The 20,079-nt window shown below is 42.5% G+C and overlaps 1 protein-coding gene across 3 annotated transcripts in view; it reads right to left on the bottom strand.

Moving 5' to 3' along the window:
• GRIA3 (glutamate ionotropic receptor AMPA type subunit 3) overlaps nt 1–20,079 on the bottom strand; it is a 348,477-nt gene that overhangs the window by 33,659 nt on the left and 294,739 nt on the right. For all 3 annotated transcript variants that reach the window (XR_004081630.1, XM_031056066.1, XM_031056067.1), the window contains 3 exons: nt 18,924–19,130; nt 8,993–9,369; nt 1,949–2,147 (listed from right to left, as the gene is read on the bottom strand). Coding sequence is in view for 2 of the 3 variants with exons in the window: in XM_031056066.1 (XP_030911926.1) it covers nt 1,949–2,147; nt 8,993–9,369; nt 18,924–19,130 (783 nt within the window). In the remaining variant the exon portion in view is untranslated. The remainder of the gene's footprint in view (nt 1–1,948; nt 2,148–8,992; nt 9,370–18,923; nt 19,131–20,079) is intronic.

Here is a 20,079-nt window from a genome sequence, read left to right as displayed (position 1 = left end):
TGTCTTATTAAGTAACTAATAAAGACTGTACAACAAAGTATTTATGTGAACACACGCATTTGTTCTAAGGCAAAGCTTTTGCCCTTTTCAAATCAACTGAAGAAGACTCTAATTACAACACTTTCATGGATGCATCACTCTATTCAAATTAATTACTCTGCAAAAGTTAATACAACTGAAATTATGTTGTGTGCCTTGAGAATGCCAAAGAGAGAGTAGCACGCTTAGGGCTCATTCATTCTTCTTCCCATTTGGCCCATACAGCCTTGCTCCACACTGCTGGGGCTCTGCTCTTGTCCATCCCCATCCAACTCTTGTCCTGGCCTGATGGAGCTGGCAGCTCCTGACAGATCAGCTCATTTACAACCCTGCTTTTCCCAGCACCAGCAGAGAGACACAGCTCATCTCAAGATTATTAGCAGCACAACAAAGCATTCATACATTTACCAGACTTTGTATCCTTTCCCATGAAACACTCATTCCTTTGATCTCTCTGCGAGAACGGGTTTACTTGTTGTGTCAAACTATTAAGGAAATGAAGGAACATCCCCATACAATTCCTCTTTCTATATGAACTGTAACAAGATAATCAAAAGAAGGCATTTTCCCCCTAAGATCAGTATAGTGATTAGAAACAGTACCAATATTTCTGAACAAGTTGTGCTACCTCTTGACAGGTTCACTCAACTCATTTTTGTTGTAGACATAATACTGCCTTGGGTTGATAATTAAGCAGAATAAAATTTTTTATACACTAATGTCACCCTACAAGGTCAGTGTTTATCTCACAGGATATTAAAACAAACAGAAGCTGCTGTAATGTACCTGCTACCACAGTTAATTAAGAACCACTGAGTATCTCTTTCAATATAAGGACATTATAGGCAGAGTGCAAAAGCTTCACAAAATACCTTTGCATTCCCTTTCAGATGTCTGTGTCATGTATTGAAATTTTAAGTAAATTCAAGGAGCCTGGAGTATTTCTCCAAGGAGCCCTCAGTATTTCATCAGCCTACAGCAGCAAGGGATTTTTTGTCTCCCTCCTCCCTCCTGCTTGTACCTGGCCAGTATGCATGACAGGCAGTAATTAGTCCTGCAGCACTGACCACTCTTCTATACAAAAAAAGTGTTGGTTTGAATGGCATCTGATTGGCACTGCTGAGAGAGAACCAAGAGCTCCCTGCAAGGCCTGAGCATTCCAGTTCACCCTTGGAAAGAAATAAGAGATTTTCAGGATGACATTTTCAGAGACATAAAAGTAGACTGAGATCATATTTAGAGTTCTTAATGCCTCTCACCAAACTGTCTGCAGTTCAGCCTGTAGCTTGGCAAGAGAAGGAAGGATGATCTTAAATAGAAGTGTGCACCTGCCCCTACCCCCAAATGTTGCAAACCCTGCATCTCCCTAACCAAGGTGAAAAACGACCAGAGTTCTGGGGTACAAAATTTATACCTGAGTGTCAGATACAGCCACAGCCAGATGCTGGTGAGCAATGAAGACATAACAATGGCAGCAATCAATGCTCCACCAGGAATGAGCAGCACATAGGCCTCCCATCCCCCTCCATTCTGGCAAGTGAGCACTGCCGTGGGATGGCATTACTGGCTGCCAGATGGGCATGTACAGCAAGTAGGTCAAGAGCATCACTCCTTGCAAGAGTTTTCTCTGCTAAATATTGTGCCAACCACTGCATTATTGCTCATCAGACCAAGGCTCTGAAACTGGTGTTACAAAACCCTTCCCATGACAGCAGAGGTCGGGTTTTCCATCTTGAGATGTTTCAGGTTAAGCAAAACCAGCCATTTTTGATAAAATGCCTTTTAATATTAAAATCTGCACTCAGGCCTGTCCTGATTGCACAAAGCATAGGATGGCTATTACAGCTGCATAAAATCAAACAACTGAAACCCATAAACTAGGCACTTAAAGGAGATTTAACAGACTTACTCTAAAGAATTCTTTGGTTGAGCCTGAATCCAAAGTGCCATAGGCTATTTCAGTTTGTTTAGCCAGGTCCTCTGCACTCTCTATGGGTGAAACCATCCTTTCCACCGTAAGGAAGGCAGCGAGATTAGCAGTGTAGGAAGAGATAATGATGAGAGTGAAGAACCACCAGACTCCTCCGACAATTCGCCCTGAGAGAGATCTATGGAAAAACACACATCATTAAATTGCTTTGAAGACAATCCTTGATTTTTTTTCTTACTTCACTGAGGAGAAATTCACATGCACAACCCTTTTGTCCAGATGTTCCAGGTCTCTGTGAACTGGTGGAGTGTGAGCCAGCTCCGGATAAACTCCCTCAGGAGTGAAAACCTGGTCTTACCAGGTCTTACCTGGTCTTACCTAGTGCAACTCTTTTTGTAGTCTTCCAGTGAAAACAAGAACAGTAAGTTAAGAGATAATTCATTCGAGGAGAGGAACAAGCTCTCCTGACTTCCACAAATCCTTTGTTGGAAAAGGCTTTTCCCAGAAGATTTTTGTTGTCTCTGCATGCCCAGCCTTTCCCTGGGCTGCACATACTGGGATATGCCAGCATCATGTCCCTTTGCCCAGCTTAGAGGACATAAATGCACTTTTTACTGCATTCACTCCCCAAATGTAACATACAGTAAACTGCAAAAAGGAATCTGAGTAAATGTGCAAAAGAATGTACCAAAAATGATCCAGTATCCTTCTCTCATCACAATCTAGCAGGAATTACAAACTGAATCTGCATATGGAAGTGGGAAGAGAGGCTGGTTTGGTTTATGTTTTATGTTAATTAAAATTTTCATGTTGCACTGTTCCAAGTCAAGCATATTCCTGCTTTATAAGCACCAGAGCAACAGAGAAGGAAATAGAAAGAAACCTGTGTTTAGTTTGTAATTGTGGTCTTTGTTTTTTTTTTTTTTAAGGGATTCCATAAGGATTTAAGAAAAAGCCCATTTGCAAGCACATAATTACAAAATGCCTAATGGTCAGAAAGTCTGGATCTTGTCTGCAAATCTCTTGATGTTTTACAGCAACTGAACATCAGCCACAAAGTATTTGATCTGGGCTGAAGGATGGCAGTGACACATCACTCAGCTGGGTGGGGAATTTCATTGCCATGTACATTGCTTGTTCTTCAAATCCAGCATGTTGACCAAGAATCATTTTAACTGCTGAGACAAAGCTATTTCATGCTTTCCCTTAGCTCTACTGATACCAGTGGAGGAAGAATCAATCTCAGACACATCTGTGGAACCTGGGTGCTGTCGTCCTCAGTTTGTGCAAAGAAAAGAAACAGAAAACTCTTACCTGTTTGTTTCCTTCAAGCCCCTCAGTGCCATCCCCAGACAGTGGGTACAAGTTGTCCTACCAACAGATGGAGATAGGCAAAAACCAGAAGTCTCATGATGTCCCCCCACCCCACCCACACAGGGGGGTTTGCTGGCAAACTGCCCAGTATTGGCCAGAGCCTGAGATTGCCTGAGCCATTAAAAAATGCCATTTAATTATTCAGAAAAAAAAAATTAAAAAATGTATCCATCCAACATTAAAGACCATTAAAAAGAAAAAAATCACCAACACAATAAAAACAGAGAGCTCAATCTGGAATATGTGAGAGGAATGTGGGGAAAGGTGAAGCACCACTGTTCTCCACTCTCCTCTGCCCAAGGAGCAGCAGCTCCCACTGAGAGGGCAGATGAAGGCTGGTTCCTCAGAGTAGGCACACATCCACCAGATCACCCACAAGTGGAGGAGGCCTCTCTGCCTGTCTTGATGGCCTCCCAAGAGGGTAAGAGGCTTCCAAGTTTCAGCTTGGGCTGTGGAGCCATTGTGCTCACTAACACAAGGCTACTGAGCTGCTGCAAAGGGAATTTGCAGCAATATAAATACATAATAATGCCTTCAGTCAAGGAATCTATCTACCTTACTCTACTTACTCTGTAGGTATCATGTGAGTAGGATTTCAGGGAGGGCTGCAGGCCTTTTTGGTCAGCTTCCTTAACAGGTAGGGTTTTGGCATTAGCTATTTGGTAAAGCTTGATACCCTCTTACTTGGGCTGACACAATTTTCTCCAACTACAAAATCAGCCTGCTGACCTTGTCACATAAGGCTTCCTTTGGAGCCAGCAGAGAAAGAGAGAAGAGCCTGACACTCTCCGAAAGAGATTTATCTCACTTGCTGTAGTGTGGGATAAATCTAAAGTTGTCCATCTGTCTCATAACTTTGGAGAGAACAAAGATGCCTCACTAAAAACCACAGTCTATTGCTTTCAGATGGCTGTGTCGGGTGAATTTCATCCTCCTTTAGCTCCTTTCTTCACTACACACTTTCCATCTTCAGAGAAGACCTGGAGTTGAACTTCTCCTCCCTGCAGTGATGTGGACAATTTCAGAGACAGATGGAAGAGAAGTTTGGCTAGCAGGTCCAGCAGATGAAACGTCTACTTCCCTACTGCAGGACAAGCTCTGTCTGGAGTTTCCATGTTCCCATGGCCCTCTTGCTTTAAGGTAGGTCTTGAAATAGGGAGAGGAAAAAAAGACTTATCAGGGTGTTCTGATAAATGCAGTGGAAGCACTAGGAATAAAATAGTATGTGTTCATTTTTCCTACAGTTTCCCATAGGAAATCTCTTACTTGCATTGGTAGCTGCCCCTTCTGTTGGTAGGACAGATGGGTTGCTAGGATGGAGATGTGCAGAAGATAAGTGTTTTCCAAACCAGTGAAACCTCAAGCTCCCATTGCTGCAACAATAAAAGGTTTCTGCCAGGCTGCATGTTCAGACAGCATCCTACACACTGAGAAAGGTAAAAATACCTCACCCAGGAGGTCTGGCAACCTGTGTGCACCAAGTCAGACAGATACAGCACAAAGACCACCTGAGAGGCAGGAGAAGATGGGAACAGGAGGATCCCTTGACAAAAAAGGCCTTTTTAGGTCCTATGTGCAAGAGAGGAGTCTTGCTAGATGGGAACCAGGGCTGTTCTCAGAAGAATTGAGGTCACTTCAAAGAAAACTGGATGTCACTAGAGTTGCTTCTCCCAGAGTCTTCCAACGAGCACAGAAAGAAGGATTAAACAGCAGCTACCACGGAGCAGTCTGGGCTGACATAGCTGTCACTTGGTGTCACAGGATGAGGCAAAAGAAAAATCAAATAAACCACAAAGTTGACACTGAAGGAAAGACAGACAGAGAGATGAAGAACAAGAACATGGACAAGCATGGCCTGGCAGCCTCCTTGACCAAAGAACCTCAGTTTCCCCCATCCATCTGCTCAAATGAAGACTCCTTATACCCACTGCAGGGGCTGGTGTAGAGGGAGAAAAAGGGTTAGTACAGGTACACTGGGCTGGTAATCAGAGAGTGCTGTTTGGTTTATACTGTGAACCACAGAAATATTTTTCTATTACTCAGATAATAATTATAGAAAACTCAATCAAGCTTTTAATACCAGCACCACTGTTTCTGATGCAAGCCATACCTGTCCACATGTGCAATAATGTAATTAAAAGCAATCAATTAATGCTTTAGCTTAATATAGTTTTCCAAATCACCTCAAATTGTATGGCATTATTTTAAAGTGAATTAGAGTGCTAAAATTTGAGAGGAGCAACACAGATCTGGAACAACAGGATTATAACTCAATTGTCAAAACAAAGTCAGATGGTGATTTCAAAAGCAAGTAAATAGGAAGAGTGCATACCTTGAGAGGAAATTTAAAAGGAAGCATGGAGTCAAATGAGAGCAAATTAGTAACAAGAGAAAAACCAAAATAAACATTGAAATTCACATTCAGTTTCCAGGAGAACAATACATATAATACATTCAAACAAAACTTCATTTATGAAAATAGCTTGCATTTTGTTTCTGCTCAAGGCCATAAAAGATATTTGATTTCCTATGTTACTGATTCATAACAAGCTTCTCACACTACTCCATTTTTAATTGGGCTCTTTGGATCGATATAAGACCGTTGTTATGCTGACAAATAACCCTGAACACCTGTCCTAGTGTGGAGCCCCTGGATCCCTGAGCACAGCTCAGCTGGTGCCCCCAGGCTCCAGGGCCAGCCCTGTGCTCACACCCAGCCAGCCTCGGCCTCGGGGACACAACAGGCACACACAGCATCTGAAGCACTGGCTTGAGATGCTCCAGCACAGGAATGGCAGTGGGAGTTTCAGGAATGTCAGGTTACCCTCTCATTGCTACTGTGAAAATCCCACAAAGACATTCCCATGGCCTTTAATAGGAGTCTCTTGAGTCTTCTGCTGTGAGAGCAGGGACCTAGAAATACACCCTCTAAATGACCAACCTCGAGATAGTTTTTGATAACCCTGCTGTCTTTTTCCATCAGCAATTAATTAATCTAACCTCTTTGTACTACATGAATAAAGAGCACAATGAAAAGACATGCTCTCATAGAGATTTCAAAGATACTTTTTTCTCAGAACAGTGTTACAAATTTGACTGTTTTTCCGATTCCATTTGCTGTATGCATCTTACATAAAAGCAAGTTTAATAATCTACTTTTGATCTCTCAAAAGTGAATTTTCAATGCTTTAGCTCACTATGCAAAAAACACAGCAGCCTTTGATAGCAGAACAAAACTGCTGAAATAAATGTTGATTACATCAAGGGATGCACTAGCCCCCGGCCTTTGGCTGCTCTCTGATTCTGTTTAGACGACTCCTATTAAATACAGAGAGGAGAGTATAGGGATATATCCTCTGGAATATCCACACAGCATACTCACCAAGGATAGATCTAACTAGTCATTAGATGTCACAGCTGTTCCACACAAAGGCAGCTGAAAGAGCCTTTATCAGCAAGTACAAAAGTGATCTCTCCAGACTGCTTGTCGGCATCTCTCTACGAGTGCTGTACGCTCTCATGTAAGAAATTTATTCAGACAAAACTCACAATGGAAGAATGAAGCCCCTTTTAGTGGCAATAAAATAGTATGAAACATTCATATAGTCAATGTACTGTGAATGGTGTAACCTTACAAAGATACGGATTAAGAATGGAATACTTGGGAATAGCCCCTTCTAGGGAAAAGAAATTTGACATTTTAATCAACCTAAATCAACATATCAGTCAAAGGAACAGTGTTTCTGGAATTTAAACCAAAGTATTAAATTTATCTTTTTTTTCTTATAACAATGCATATAACTGCTTGGAATGTTATCATGGAAGATAACAAAATAACTGGACAACATCTTCAAATGAGGGCCATATATTAATACTGAGCTAATAGCTTCTGATGGACAGATAACATAAATAGATATATCGCTGTCTCTCTCCTTTTTTTCTGTAGGTATTTCCAAGGCACTTATTGTGGTTGTATTGAAAAAATCCAGTGCGTTCCACTTGTTATATAAGGGAAATGCCTGACCATGCCAAAGAGTCACATGAGAGCTTCCCAGAAATCCTGTGCACTTTTATTTAACTGTCAATAACCAGCCCTAGCAGAAATGCCCGCAGCTTTCCATGTGATGTCCCAGTGCTTATTTCCCGGTCCTTTATATTGGCACACACATGGTCAACAGCAATTTAAATGTTATCACTGCTCATCCCCGTTAACAGCAAGCACTGGGGCAAAGTGTCAGTGCAGGTTTGAGGCATAAGGCAGAAACAGGGAGTGCAAACAGGGGGAGGAGGCCAACAGCTGTCAGTGCACAGGGAGCAGCACACCCAGACACCACGAACTGTGGACACTAACAAACACAAATTTATGAGATGATTATTGCACTCTAACTGACAAAATCATGATCCTTCCCAAGAAACTTCATCGAAATTTTGTCACTTGTTTCAGTGAGGTAACTCAAGACTCCTAATGCTATATGGACCAGGAAAACCTGGCACCTTTTCAATGATTCAGGTATTGAAAAAGGCAGCCTGGAGATCAACAAGGTGCATTTTGAATGTCAGTACTTAGGGAAAAGATCTCTCTCTTCCTCTAAATAGCAATTTTGTTAAATGGAAAACTGCATTCTGTTTGTCTCAGCAGGTGTTCTTAATAAATAAAATATCTGGAAACTGGTTATTAAATTATTGTCATACAGAAAAGATTTATTGCTCCATCACTAAGAAACTAGATAATTTTACTGCTTATAACAAGCACATCACCAAAGAATTTTACCAGAGTAAATGCAGAAACATGATAAATGCTATTAAAAAAATAAATCTGTGGTATGCATTGTTCAATTAGAGGGAGCTTCACTATTTTAATCTGGTTTTTAAAATACTTCTATAAAAAGAAATATAATTCTACAATAGTTAATAGCAGTGCTCTCTGTTAAAATTGGTACTAATATAAATCATCCTTTACTACAGCCTTATCCAGAAGGAACATCTTTATAATAAGAAAAATCTTTATGGAAACTGGCAGTGCTTATTAGACCATATTGACTATGAACAGAGGGACAGCAGATTAGACTGGACTGAAATAACAATACACACAGAGGACAGCAGCACAGTACATCTGGAGACATGAACATGTGCAAAATGGTGGTAAGCAGAAGGATGAAAGGATGGTTCAAGAAGAACAAAACTGGAGAAATTAGGCTCAAAAGAAAGTAAAAAGACTAGCAGGAGCCTTGATGGGAGTGGAGATGCTTTAAAGTGCTGTTGCATGTGACTTTTAAAAAGAAATCTTATTTTGCAAAGCAGAATGTGTTATATGCACCAAGGAGATGACCGTAAAATGAGATATGCAGCAAAAACACGGTAGCCCTCCAAGCATTGCTGAAAACAGAAAACCCTATGCATTTTACAGCCTCAACATGGTGAATATAAGTTTGGCAGAAATGCATAAATGGCATTATAAGCAATGCTACTTACTCTGGAGGCAAATGTTAGCAAGCATGGTGGCTTGATGAGGATGCTGAATATTGAATGGAAATGTCAAAATAAAAAATTTGGAATTAGAAAGAAATTTGAGAAAGTAACATATATGCACCATGGTATCAGAAAATGACCATAAAATGCAAAAAGGTGATGGAGTGATATGGAACAAACCTTGGAGAAATATCGCATCCTTGCTGCATAAAGGCACCCAGGGAAAACCAAAGGCTGTTAAATATTCCAAACTCATTTGGAGGGTCAGGAGGATTCTGAGGGTCACGTGGTTCTTCAGTGTTGTCTTCCAAGTGCCACTCATAAGGGCTGAATCTGCTGACTAGGAAAAGAACTACGCTGACTCCAATGTAAGCAAAGACTATACACATCCAAATTTCATAAGCCAAAGGATCCAGGAAAGAGAACACGCCTGGTTTAGATTTCTGAGGCTTCTTGATCATGATGGAGATGCCCAGGCTCATAAAGGGTTTGGAAAAGTCTATGACTTCTTCTCGTACCAATGTTATAGTGAGGGGGGCAACAGCTATATCTGCTCTCTGAAAAGGGAAAACAAACCCAAGTTAGTTACAAGCAGACACAACAGAATCTCAATCTAAAGTCTCAGGATAATGAATTATATGATAAATTACAAGAGTGAGTGGAAATAAATTCTTTGCAGGCTATTTTGCAGTCGCTGTTTAAGGACTACATGATATTAACAGAAAATTATTAACAAGTAAAATTACAATCAAATCTGTGCAAGGGGCTCATGACAGCAGCAGATATTTCTATTAAGTTAAAATGGATGAATAAACACTACACAAATCGGACAGTGAGATGGTAACCAACACAATGTCATTTTCTAGTAATGGTCTGTAACCACCCATTTGTCTTGAAGACTTGGGACAAATGCTGTGTTTGCTATGTCTTAATTTTCTATTTTCCATTCTTTCAGCAAGTTTTCTTGCCTTACTGATTAGTTCAAGATCTTTAAAAGGAACCCATGAGAAGTAATCCATCACTGAATTTCAGCTGCACTTGGGTGCTGCTACTTGCATGCTCCTTTAAAACTCCACTGCAGTAAGGGACAGAAGGGGGACTGGAACCAGACAGACCCTTTCTGTGGTCACTGAAGAACAGTTAACACAGATTTCTGAATCCCTGAGGAGTAAATAGCCTGGATAATCTGAGGAGAATGCAGTGTCATGTCTGCCCTCCTGTCTTAGAGACTGTGGCCCTACAGGCCTCTAACAGACTGTGCTCTGGGGCTGTGACACCTGGAAGCACAATTGCATCTATTGCATCATTCCTCATTCACCTGTGTGCTGGTGAACCAATACCCTTCCCTTCAATCTATAGTTGGCAGGCATGTAAAAACAAATTGCTTAGCTTCCTGATTAAAAATAACATTCCAGAATAGATTTTCAACATATTGAACGGTACCTGTATTTCTATGCTACAAAGATTCAAGTCATGCTACTTAGATACCCTAGCCTTGATCCAGCCAAGTACTCACGCAGGTGTATTTGTATGAGTGGAATGGAATGCTAAAAAAAGAGCCCTTTTCATTTTAAAAGTGTTATGAGAGCCTACATACCTACATACACTATTTGAAACACTCTAAATATTCATATTATTGATATTTTTAAAGAAGGTCTTTCATTGGTAATTAAGAATTTCAGAAAGAAAAATGGTTCTTAAGAAACCTTGACTTATCAGTACCTAAACCACTGTGCACCTTTTAAATCAGATTTTTCCCCACTAGTAAATAGGCATCTCTTTCTGGTGGAAAAATAAAGCCTGATTAAGTGGAAATTTGAATAAAAGTTAATGGGAAATGTTAATAAGACACGATTAAAATCTGTGCCATAAAATAATTGAATATGCCTTTATGTAAATCTGATGGTGATGTACGTGACTGTCATTAATATCTGGTCTACTCCTCCTCCTAGCTATTGGTTTGGGTTTTACACTTGATAAGCAGAAATGGCAAAGGCTTCTCACACAGCTGATCAGAGCACCATGGGCTTGGTGCTCAGCAGCACCGTGCAGCCATCCTGGAGCACTGCCCAGGGTTTGCAGACCAAGGGCAGTGACAGCCTTGTCAGATGAGGGCTGGCCCTCCCCACAGCTGCCTCTCTCTGCAGGGCACCCATTTGCACACACAACCCCAAGGTTTGCTCCAGCCACCCAAGAATATCTCTTGACAGTTCATACCAACATGTGCAGCTACAAGGTACGTGCACAAGTTCAGTGCTTGGAATAATCTGATAAAACCATGCCTGTGCATGTAAGGAAGCCACTCAGAAATCATGGCCCTGGGTGTCCCCTCTGACAGCCTTGCTCAGACCCTTTTGACAGTCATGTGTACTGGGACACTGCCTTTCCCCTTGAGTGGCCCTTTCCTCGAGGAGAAAACCTCAGCTGATTTGTGGTCACTTACTGCAAAAATCTAGCTGAACGTGGCTTGAATATAAAAACTGAAAATGCCTTTGGATGCCTGGATGTTTCCTGGCTTTGCAGATGAGTGTGTTCATCACCTAACTAATGGAGAGACTGGAGGGGAGGATATGGGTAGAGTGAGGTAACATCTTTGCAAGATGTTGGAACTTGTTCACTGAGGAATTCCCCCAAAACATGTATTTCTCTTATAGCTGCTGCTTGTTGAGCTCCTGTTAAATACCAGATGTCTGCAGTCAGGGTGAGATTCACACAGAATATCAGTTTTAAAGGTAGTCAGAGTCCACAGCCAGCTGGAAGGCTAAGCACTCTGACCATGCCACTGTACTTCCTATTGAACTAATGAGGTACTTACAAATTAATCCTTATTAGAGCAAGCTTAATGGATCAGGACCCCTGTGGAGACTTAGCAATGGCTCCATGTGAAGTGAAGCTTAGGTGGGAGGCAGGTGCCTTCATGCCAGACACTTCTGCACATGGGCTGCCAGCCTTGGAACACCCCATCAAGGGAGGGAAAGGTGCTTCAGCTGTAAGAGCATTTGGTTTCTGGAGCATTTTCGTGGACTTGGAGAATTTTAATTCTCCCAAAGTAATATTTTAATTGCCAAAGTAGACATGGTGGAACTCTTCCTAAATGCTGATGCAGCATGCAAAAAGGTCTGTATCTCCTTCATGCCCAGCTGAGTTCATGCAGGATGTTCCTGTGGGGGGACGAAGCTGATGCTGAAGCACAGACAAATCACTTGTTAAAGCCCTGATTGTTACCATGTTCATATCATACAGGGCAGATTTCTTTGTAAATAATTTCAAACTGCCTTTTAAATGGGATAAATTCCATTTAAATGGGATAAATCCCTATTAAATGGGATACAAATACTAATTTTCTGATACATCTCTGTCTTCCTGCTTTCCTACCATCCCTACCAAAGGCATTCACTGTATTGGAAACACCAAAAACCACCCTCATCCTTTCTGTTTCTGCAGAGGGAACAAGCATGGCCACACAGGGTCTTGGGAAACCAGGGCACTGAGAGTGGACCAGCTACAATCCAACACCCAAACCTGGCTGCTCATCACTTTCCTGAATATTAGCTGCACTAGGGAGGTTAAAAAACAGTTCTTTCTTTGCTTATTTATTTAGAGATGCAGTATTTGAAATGGAGAGCTTATGGAGAGCTCTAAGCACCATAAAGGATCATTAATAACTGCAGCACTGTTGAGAATTTCCCTCCCTGTTATGGTTGCAGATAAGCAGAACCCATACAAATTGAGCTCGATTAAAAAGAACACAACCACAAACATGCCCTTCTTCATACAGAACTGGAGAGGGGTTTAAGAACCTCAACAACTGAGCTTTGCTAATCACTCATGACTAATGGTGTTTCAAACATCATCTTCACTGCATTTGAGCCGGGCAAGAAATGTCATGGATTCCTCTGAGGCTTGTTCTGTCTTTGCCTACTAGTGTGGGAGGGATGGATTTAGAGAGGACAGGCAGCACAGAGGCGCTGCCCACTCTGCTCAAAGATGACCCCAGGGAGCTGCAAACCTCCAGACTCTTATGGGGAGGGAGAAAAAAAATAGCAAATGGAAATATCCTTCTACATGGAGAATGAAAAATGATAAGATGTTCCACCTCTGTAATCCAAAAGGAGGAATGGGATTTTTCAGCTTACAGACCTACTGACGACTCTCCCAAAGCCAAAGCTGTGCACAAGAGACCGTGAGATCTGGGCTGTGCTCCTGCTTGCAGAGCTGAACATCTCCTTTGCTCAAGGGTCACTTTTCAAGAAGTGGGTCTGGACTGCAGTCACCTTGTGCGACAGGAAGCCAGGCAGCAGCCCAGCTCTGTGCAGACTCCAGCAGAGGGACACTGACCGATGTCTATCGGCAGCCAAACCTCTGGCCACCCCAAAAGTGCTCAATGCAGGTACACAGGGGCACCTGAAGGGACTGTGCTGCAATGGTGACTGTCTCTGAGCATGTTTTAACACTTCTCAGTGCAGTCTGAGGTTTCCAGGTACCAGAAAAGAGTGTCAGACAGAGCAACACATCACCTGTGGTATCAGCTGGTAAGAGCTACCTTTGTAAAGGCAGCCCAATATCCTCAAGGATATTCAGGGTGTTTGAGAGGCCAGGTCATGGGGGCAATGTGGTTTTAACACATTAGCTCACACTTATTTAAAGCCAACAGGTCATACCTGACTAGCAACATGCTGCATTGAAGCCTTAATGTGCCCCAGCTGAGCAGTGTAAAAAGGTATTAAGGTTAACACCTTAAATGGCACTGGGCCCTGTCTGCCACAGTTTGTCAAAGTAAAATCCATTTGTGATTTCTGTGGATGCTCACAGCTCATCCTGACACACTCCTGCCATTCACAGATGGAGACATAAAGAGTACATCTGTTTTGGGGCTGTGGACATATGTGTGCTTCCTCTGCCTGTGCTTGCACTCAGGTCACCCAAAGCCCAGGACCATGGCAGCGTGGCTCAGTGCCAGGGCTGTGCTCCTGTCCCCCACCACAGCTCAGCCTGGCCAGGGACCCCACATCTGTCCATGTGTACAGGGCAAGGGTCTGTCTGAGCTGCAGGGCAGCAGCATCACACAGCTGCCTTTGGGGACCTGTACCTGGGCAGGACCTACCTCCTGCAGAAACCAGGAGCGAGGAGCAAAGGACAAGCTTCACCCACTCACGGCACAGTCAGGCTCTGCCACAGACTCAGAGCATGTGGGAGATTTAAGGAAAAGCAGGGATCAAATTAGTCTGCCTCTCTGCTATGATTCAAAGGCTGTATGTGCCATCTTTAGTATTTCTGCCTGCTGCTGGCACAGCCAGAGAGGCCAGCCCCACACGGAGTGGGTTGGTCTGCTCAAGGCAGGGGATGTGTCGGCCGTCCCTCTCCGACAGACTGCGGAGGCTGCTGTGTTCCAGGGACTGCCTGTCCCTTCCATCCCTGCTTCATCCCTTTGTGCTATTTTACATATTGAGAGGTTTTTATAAAGGCATGTTTCAACCTGAGCAGAGTTTTAAAGGCTGTAAGGTCTGGCTGCTCTTTTCATTCCCAAAGCATTTGTAGTTACAATTAAGATCTGTGTTAAAACTACTGCCAATTAGCCTCAGCGCTGTGAAAAGCACCAGGCCCGGGGAGGGATGGCTTCCCCTGGCTGAACAGGGAAGGAAGAACAGCAGCCTGCTTTAAAAGGGGAAGGAGAAATAAAAGCCTACAGAAAGAGGCTGACCCCAAAGAAGAGAAAAGACGACTGTCTAGTGCTCAGCAGCTGGTGGGTACAAAGCCCCGAGCACAGGGGCCGAGGGAGCTGCTACTGCTGCTCCTCAGCCCCAGCCAAGGGCACGTCCTCAGCCCCTGGGTCACTGCAGGACAGCACTTGCCTTGCTGGATTGCTCTGCTGGTTAGATTTAAATAGCAATTCAGTCTCCTGGACTAAGAATGATTTAGCTACTTCCCTTCTGAAATGCCCAGGAAAAAAAGCTTTACCTTTTCTATTTTTATTCTGTTAAAAATTTCCACTATTCTTTGGAAATTTCTCTTAGTTTAAAAAAATAACAGTTCTTGAATGGGTATCTGGTAGGATGAAGAGTTTTATTTTGACACATCAGAGTGAAAGAGCAAAATTAAGGGTTTTTTTTCAGCCTGAACTGACACTTTTTGATTTATGAAAAATCAAATACATTTCCTTTTATACCACATTTCATTATTATTATTAATTAGTATTAAAATTATCATTACTACTACGATCACTAACATTTAAAAATTGCTAACAAACCACAAAGCTCTTTTATTCCCTCTCCAACAAGCCTGCTTGGTTCTCCTGCCTGAAGCAAAGGAGTTTGGGAATATCTGCTCAGGCAGAATTCCCTGCCTCCAGGGCTGCAATCCTTCTGTAACCAAGTGCACGGGCATAGCCCCTTGCAAAACCACAAGGAAAGGCCCAAGGGGCACAGCTGAGATTGTCCTTGACTTCAGAGACCTTACAGTACAGCAGACTTTTATGCCCTCCAACCAGACCTGATGTGATACGAGACAGGGGAGGGAGAATTTCTAATGGGAAGCATTTTAGTGTGTAAATGTCAATGTGTAACTCTAGGGACTGCTCCAGTCAGCCCAGCTGATGCTGACCTCCAGTGAGTCCTTCACTGACTCCACTGGAGTCAGGGCTGCGCCACCCTCCAGAGCTGCAGCAGGGTCACACAGGGTGACACAGCCCCCCTGGTGCTTTGGGATCAGCTCAGTGCAGAGTGGGGCCCTCCCCTCCAGTGCAGTGTCTGGAGGCTGCCCTTTCTCCCCTGACTGTGCTGCATTCCACAGGAATGGAGAGCAATAGTGACAATGAACTGGCCCAACCCAAACATTAAATACAGTTAATTAGGGTTTTAACATTAAAATGACAAGCCATTAATTTCCTATGATTGTGCCAAGAGCAATTTTAGAAAAGACTTGCATGCATGAGGCTATGCAAAAAAAGGTTCAGTATTCAAAAAACTGGCTGAGATACCCCAGCAGTGCCAGGTGGTGGCAAGGAGGCTGCTGGGTCAGGAATATGCAGTATTTGACAAATGACTAGTCACTGCTTATCACTTGAGACAAATGCAATCTAAAGGATTGTGTTTCTGCCACAGCTCAGCTGAGCTGCTGGATAACTGGTACCAAAACCAATCAGGCTCCTTTCATCCTACCAAGTCTATCTTCCACAGATGCTAACAAAGGTACTTAAAATCTAATCTGCCTCTTGTCTTCCCAAAATGGAATCCAGAGGAGCCAAATCTGAGTAATTTTGCTGACGAGATTCACAAGGGCATTACGTTAACATAGTTTTAGTTCCCTAATAGAGTTTTAAGCCCGTGAGAGATAAAGGAAAGTTAGCACGTAAATGAGGCGCTTGCTCCAAATAATTAGCACTTCTGGAGTACTTCTCATCTTCAAAGGGCTTAGTGCACATCCTTGTGAGTGTGGTACACAGTCCCCTCTCAAGGGATGGAGAAAGAGGCCAAGGGTACTTCACAATGTTTGCAAATAGAGCTGGGAAAAGGTCTGGAGGGCTGGTGAGGTTTGTACTTGGAGTTCAGGGGCTGTTTTCCCTGCTTCCAGAAAGCCAGGTGGGTTTCCATGCAGCCTGCAAGCTCAGTTCAGCTGGGCAGTTTGGGGAGCTGGCTCAGCAGCACGGGGCTGGAAGCATTAACTTGGGTCTGCACTCAAACCTCACGGGACACATCTGACCTTTGAATAATTGAGCATTGCAGTGGAGAGGCTTCAGTAACAGAGCTCACAGCATGAGTGCAGGAACTGTTGGGGGTCAGGGAGGGAAACATTCCTCAATATTTCATTAACGAGAAAACACAGATGAAAACTGTGCTCAGAATACAAAGGAACTGACCTTTCTGCAGGGGAAAAGGAGAATGGTGAGTGGTTTGGGGGTTAAGGAATGGTCTGTGGTGCCTGCAGGGCTGGTTTTGCTGGTGTGGAAAGGTCGCAAGTATGACTGGGGTAAGTTTGATGCTAAGGAGGCAGCGCTCTCTTGAGCTAGGCTGGTCCCAAGAGGCCGTAGAAAAGGCAGCTGCAGCCAACCTGCTTATCACACACTGGTTTGGGTTGGAAAGGACATTTAAAGATCATCTAGTTCAACCTCCCTGCAGTAAGCAGGGACATATTCCACTAGATCAGGGTGTTTAGAGCCCTGTCCAGCCCAACCTTCAATGTTTCCAGGGATGGGGCATCCACTGCCTCTGTGGGCAACCTGGGCCAGGTCCTCAGCACCCTCACAATGAGGAATTTCTTTCTAATAACTAATCTGAATCTGCCGTCTTTCAGTTTGAAGCCATTCCTCCTTGTCTTATCACTACATGACCTTCTACAACATCCCTCTCCATTTATCTTACAGCCCCTTCAGGTATTGGAAGGTGCTCTAAGGTCTCTTTGGAGCCTTCATCAGGCTGAAGAGTCTCAACTCTCTCAGCCCTTCCTCACAGGACAGGTGTTCCAGCCCTCAGAGCATCTTTGAGGCCCTTTATGCAAGTTGATCTTGTATGGCAGCTGCACAGACTAATCTTACAGGGCTCAAGACACAAAAGCTGTAGCCCACATCACACCTTTCTCCCCTGTGTACACAGCCCCTGTGCTCTGACTGTTAGCAGCAATTTCAGCTTCTCTTTTGCCATGCTTTTTCCATGTGGTATGGTTATTTTGTAAGTGAATGAACAAGTTTCATTGCTTGTCACTTGCAAGTACATCAAAAGGACCCAATTACAGCTGATACTCTTGATATTTCTTGAACCACACACAGAGCAACTGAGGGTATAGGTTTCCAGTGCAGTGTAATTTGCTTGGAACTAAACTAAACCTTTGCTTCAGAGGTTCTCAGTGGACTTGTGCTCTCTAAGAGAGAGAACTTCAGTTTCCCAAATTGCACAACTGAGGCATGCAGAGTTCAGAAGATTTGCATAATGGCAGACCTCAAAGCAACAGGGAAGCAAAGAAGTAATCCAAGGGTCCAGAACCCTGTTTACTTCCTGTAATCAGTTGGTTTCCCTCCCTGCCACAGCACAATACAACAAAACCATTGTTATTTCTATAAAACATTTTCAGGTTGAACAGGCTACCAATTACATAATAAGGCATCAGGACTGACTGCTCCAGAGTAAGAAAACTTGTGAAAATCTACCAATTACTTAAAAAAGACTGATTCATTGGAAAAGAATCACCTCACCAAACATTTTGCAAGAATGATGATGCATTATCCCAAAGAAATTTTGAGGTGACTTTTAGAAATTACACTCAGCCACAGAACAAAAGGATGCAATTGAAATATGCACTTCTGCTCAGATATTTTTAATAAAGGGAAGCTTGTTAAAAATAAACTGCAAAAAAGATTTGGGCGGAATCACAAATCATCTCATTAGCATTTGAGGAAAAAAAATATGAAATATCAGCTTGAGAAGTCTTTTCTGCAAAGCCAATTTTCTCCCCCTTCCATCTGGTTCCAAAATTCTCATTTTCAAAGAAGGTTCTAAAATGGCAGTTCCGGACTGTTTTTGTTCTTACTAAACAAAGTGATGTACACCCAATATAGAAATATAAAGAAGAATGCAGTGAATTAGCCTTTTTTTTATTTTGTCTGACAGTCGATTTTTGAAACCAAACCCAGGGTTTAAAGAGAAAAAACATGTGGGTGATTTCACACCTGCATTGCCTCTTACCCTGAAAAGTAACCATGGAGTTAAATGGGTCAAACACAAACCAAGACCCCAGCAAGGTTCAGTATCCCAGATCAGACCTTTAATGAGAGGGACACCCTCCCACCACTTAAGAGACTGATACAGAAAAACGAGATCTGGCAAATGAAGAAGAAGCATATAAAGAGCAAACTGGAAATTCTGCTATAAGCAAGAATTTGAAGTTTGCCCAATGCTACTTATCAACATTTTGTGGACTCTGATTTGGAGAACAGCAGTAAAAAAGTGACACTTTCCTGCAATGAAACAATTAGAAAAGTAGGCTATAAAAATAGCAATACAAAGAAATATCTAGAATTTTAAAGGTAGTATTCAAACAGATGATCTTTATTTTGCAGTTTATTAACTTTGAGCATATTTTTTTATAAAGAACATTAAAATGAAGGTTAAGAGAAACTTACCCCATAGACCAGTTCACCCACCATGCCATTCCATATCTTAGTTTCAGGGTCCCTAGCTCCATATTTCCCATCTCCAACAATTGACAGTTTGTATTTTATTCCAACATGTTTTGCTATTTCAGAAGCTAAGTCTACACAATATCCTTCATATCTCTCATTCCCTTCTAGTTGTTCATGGTTTTTCTTATACATTACATATGGTGATTCCTTTGAAACAAAAGTAAAGATCAAAAGTCTATGAATGTAAAATACAGCTGTAAACCACACAAAATGAGAGCTGTTATTATCCTTTATATTACTGGCAAATATTTACAATATTTCCTGCTTTGGTACAGAAATTAGACAGACTTCTGCATAAAACTCCTTGGTTGATCCTACAGCCACACATACTATTGACTGTATTCCTAGTAAGGAGCCATTGAACACAGGACTTTTTAACACAGTTACACATCTGTTTGCAGAATTAGGCCTGATTAGACAGTCAAGTAGCATAATTGCAGCAATAATTCAGATTTTAGTGTTTAAAGACTGACATATCCAACACCTGTACCATCACCACAATTTCCCAAAGGCCCCAGTGGCCAAAAATGGGGCTCTGATGGAGATATTTTCAAAGAAGCCTAAGGGAAGCTAGGTTGAAATCCTCAGCAGCATTTTTTTGTCACTGAATTCCCTTAGCCTTCTTGGAAAATTCTAGTTGAAATGCTGATTAAATCTCACTAAATCCATAGGAGTATAAAATACAATGCTTCAGGAAACAGCATAAAACTAACTCATGCTTAGTAGAACTGTAAAAAGCACAAAAGTCCCAATGAAGCTGTACAGAGCAGATCTGTAGGGGTGTTGGGACTGACACAGGTGCTGCTGCTCGTGACACACATGAAGAGCTTTGCTCCTTTGGGATTGCACAGGAAAAGGCTGCTTTTCACCCAGTGCTAGAGCAGTTCCAGTTCTCTACAGGCTTCATTGTGCCACCCTTACTCAGTCCACAGGGGTTGAGTTTACAGGAGCTGTACCTGAGTGAGGGGTGCAAGATTTGACTCTACAGCACAAAGGCCAATCAAGCTCTGTGCTCATTTACAGGCATGCACAATAACTTCATACATGAGGCACTTAATTGAGTTCAAGTGTCTGGGAAGCAGCAAAGCTCAATGGT

This window comes from Geospiza fortis, unplaced genomic scaffold, assembly GCF_000277835.1.
Source record: "Geospiza fortis unplaced genomic scaffold, GeoFor_1.0 scaffold157, whole genome shotgun sequence".
Taxonomy (NCBI): domain Eukaryota; kingdom Metazoa; phylum Chordata; class Aves; order Passeriformes; family Thraupidae; genus Geospiza; species Geospiza fortis.
This window is presented reverse-complemented; position numbering and strand designations above follow the sequence as displayed.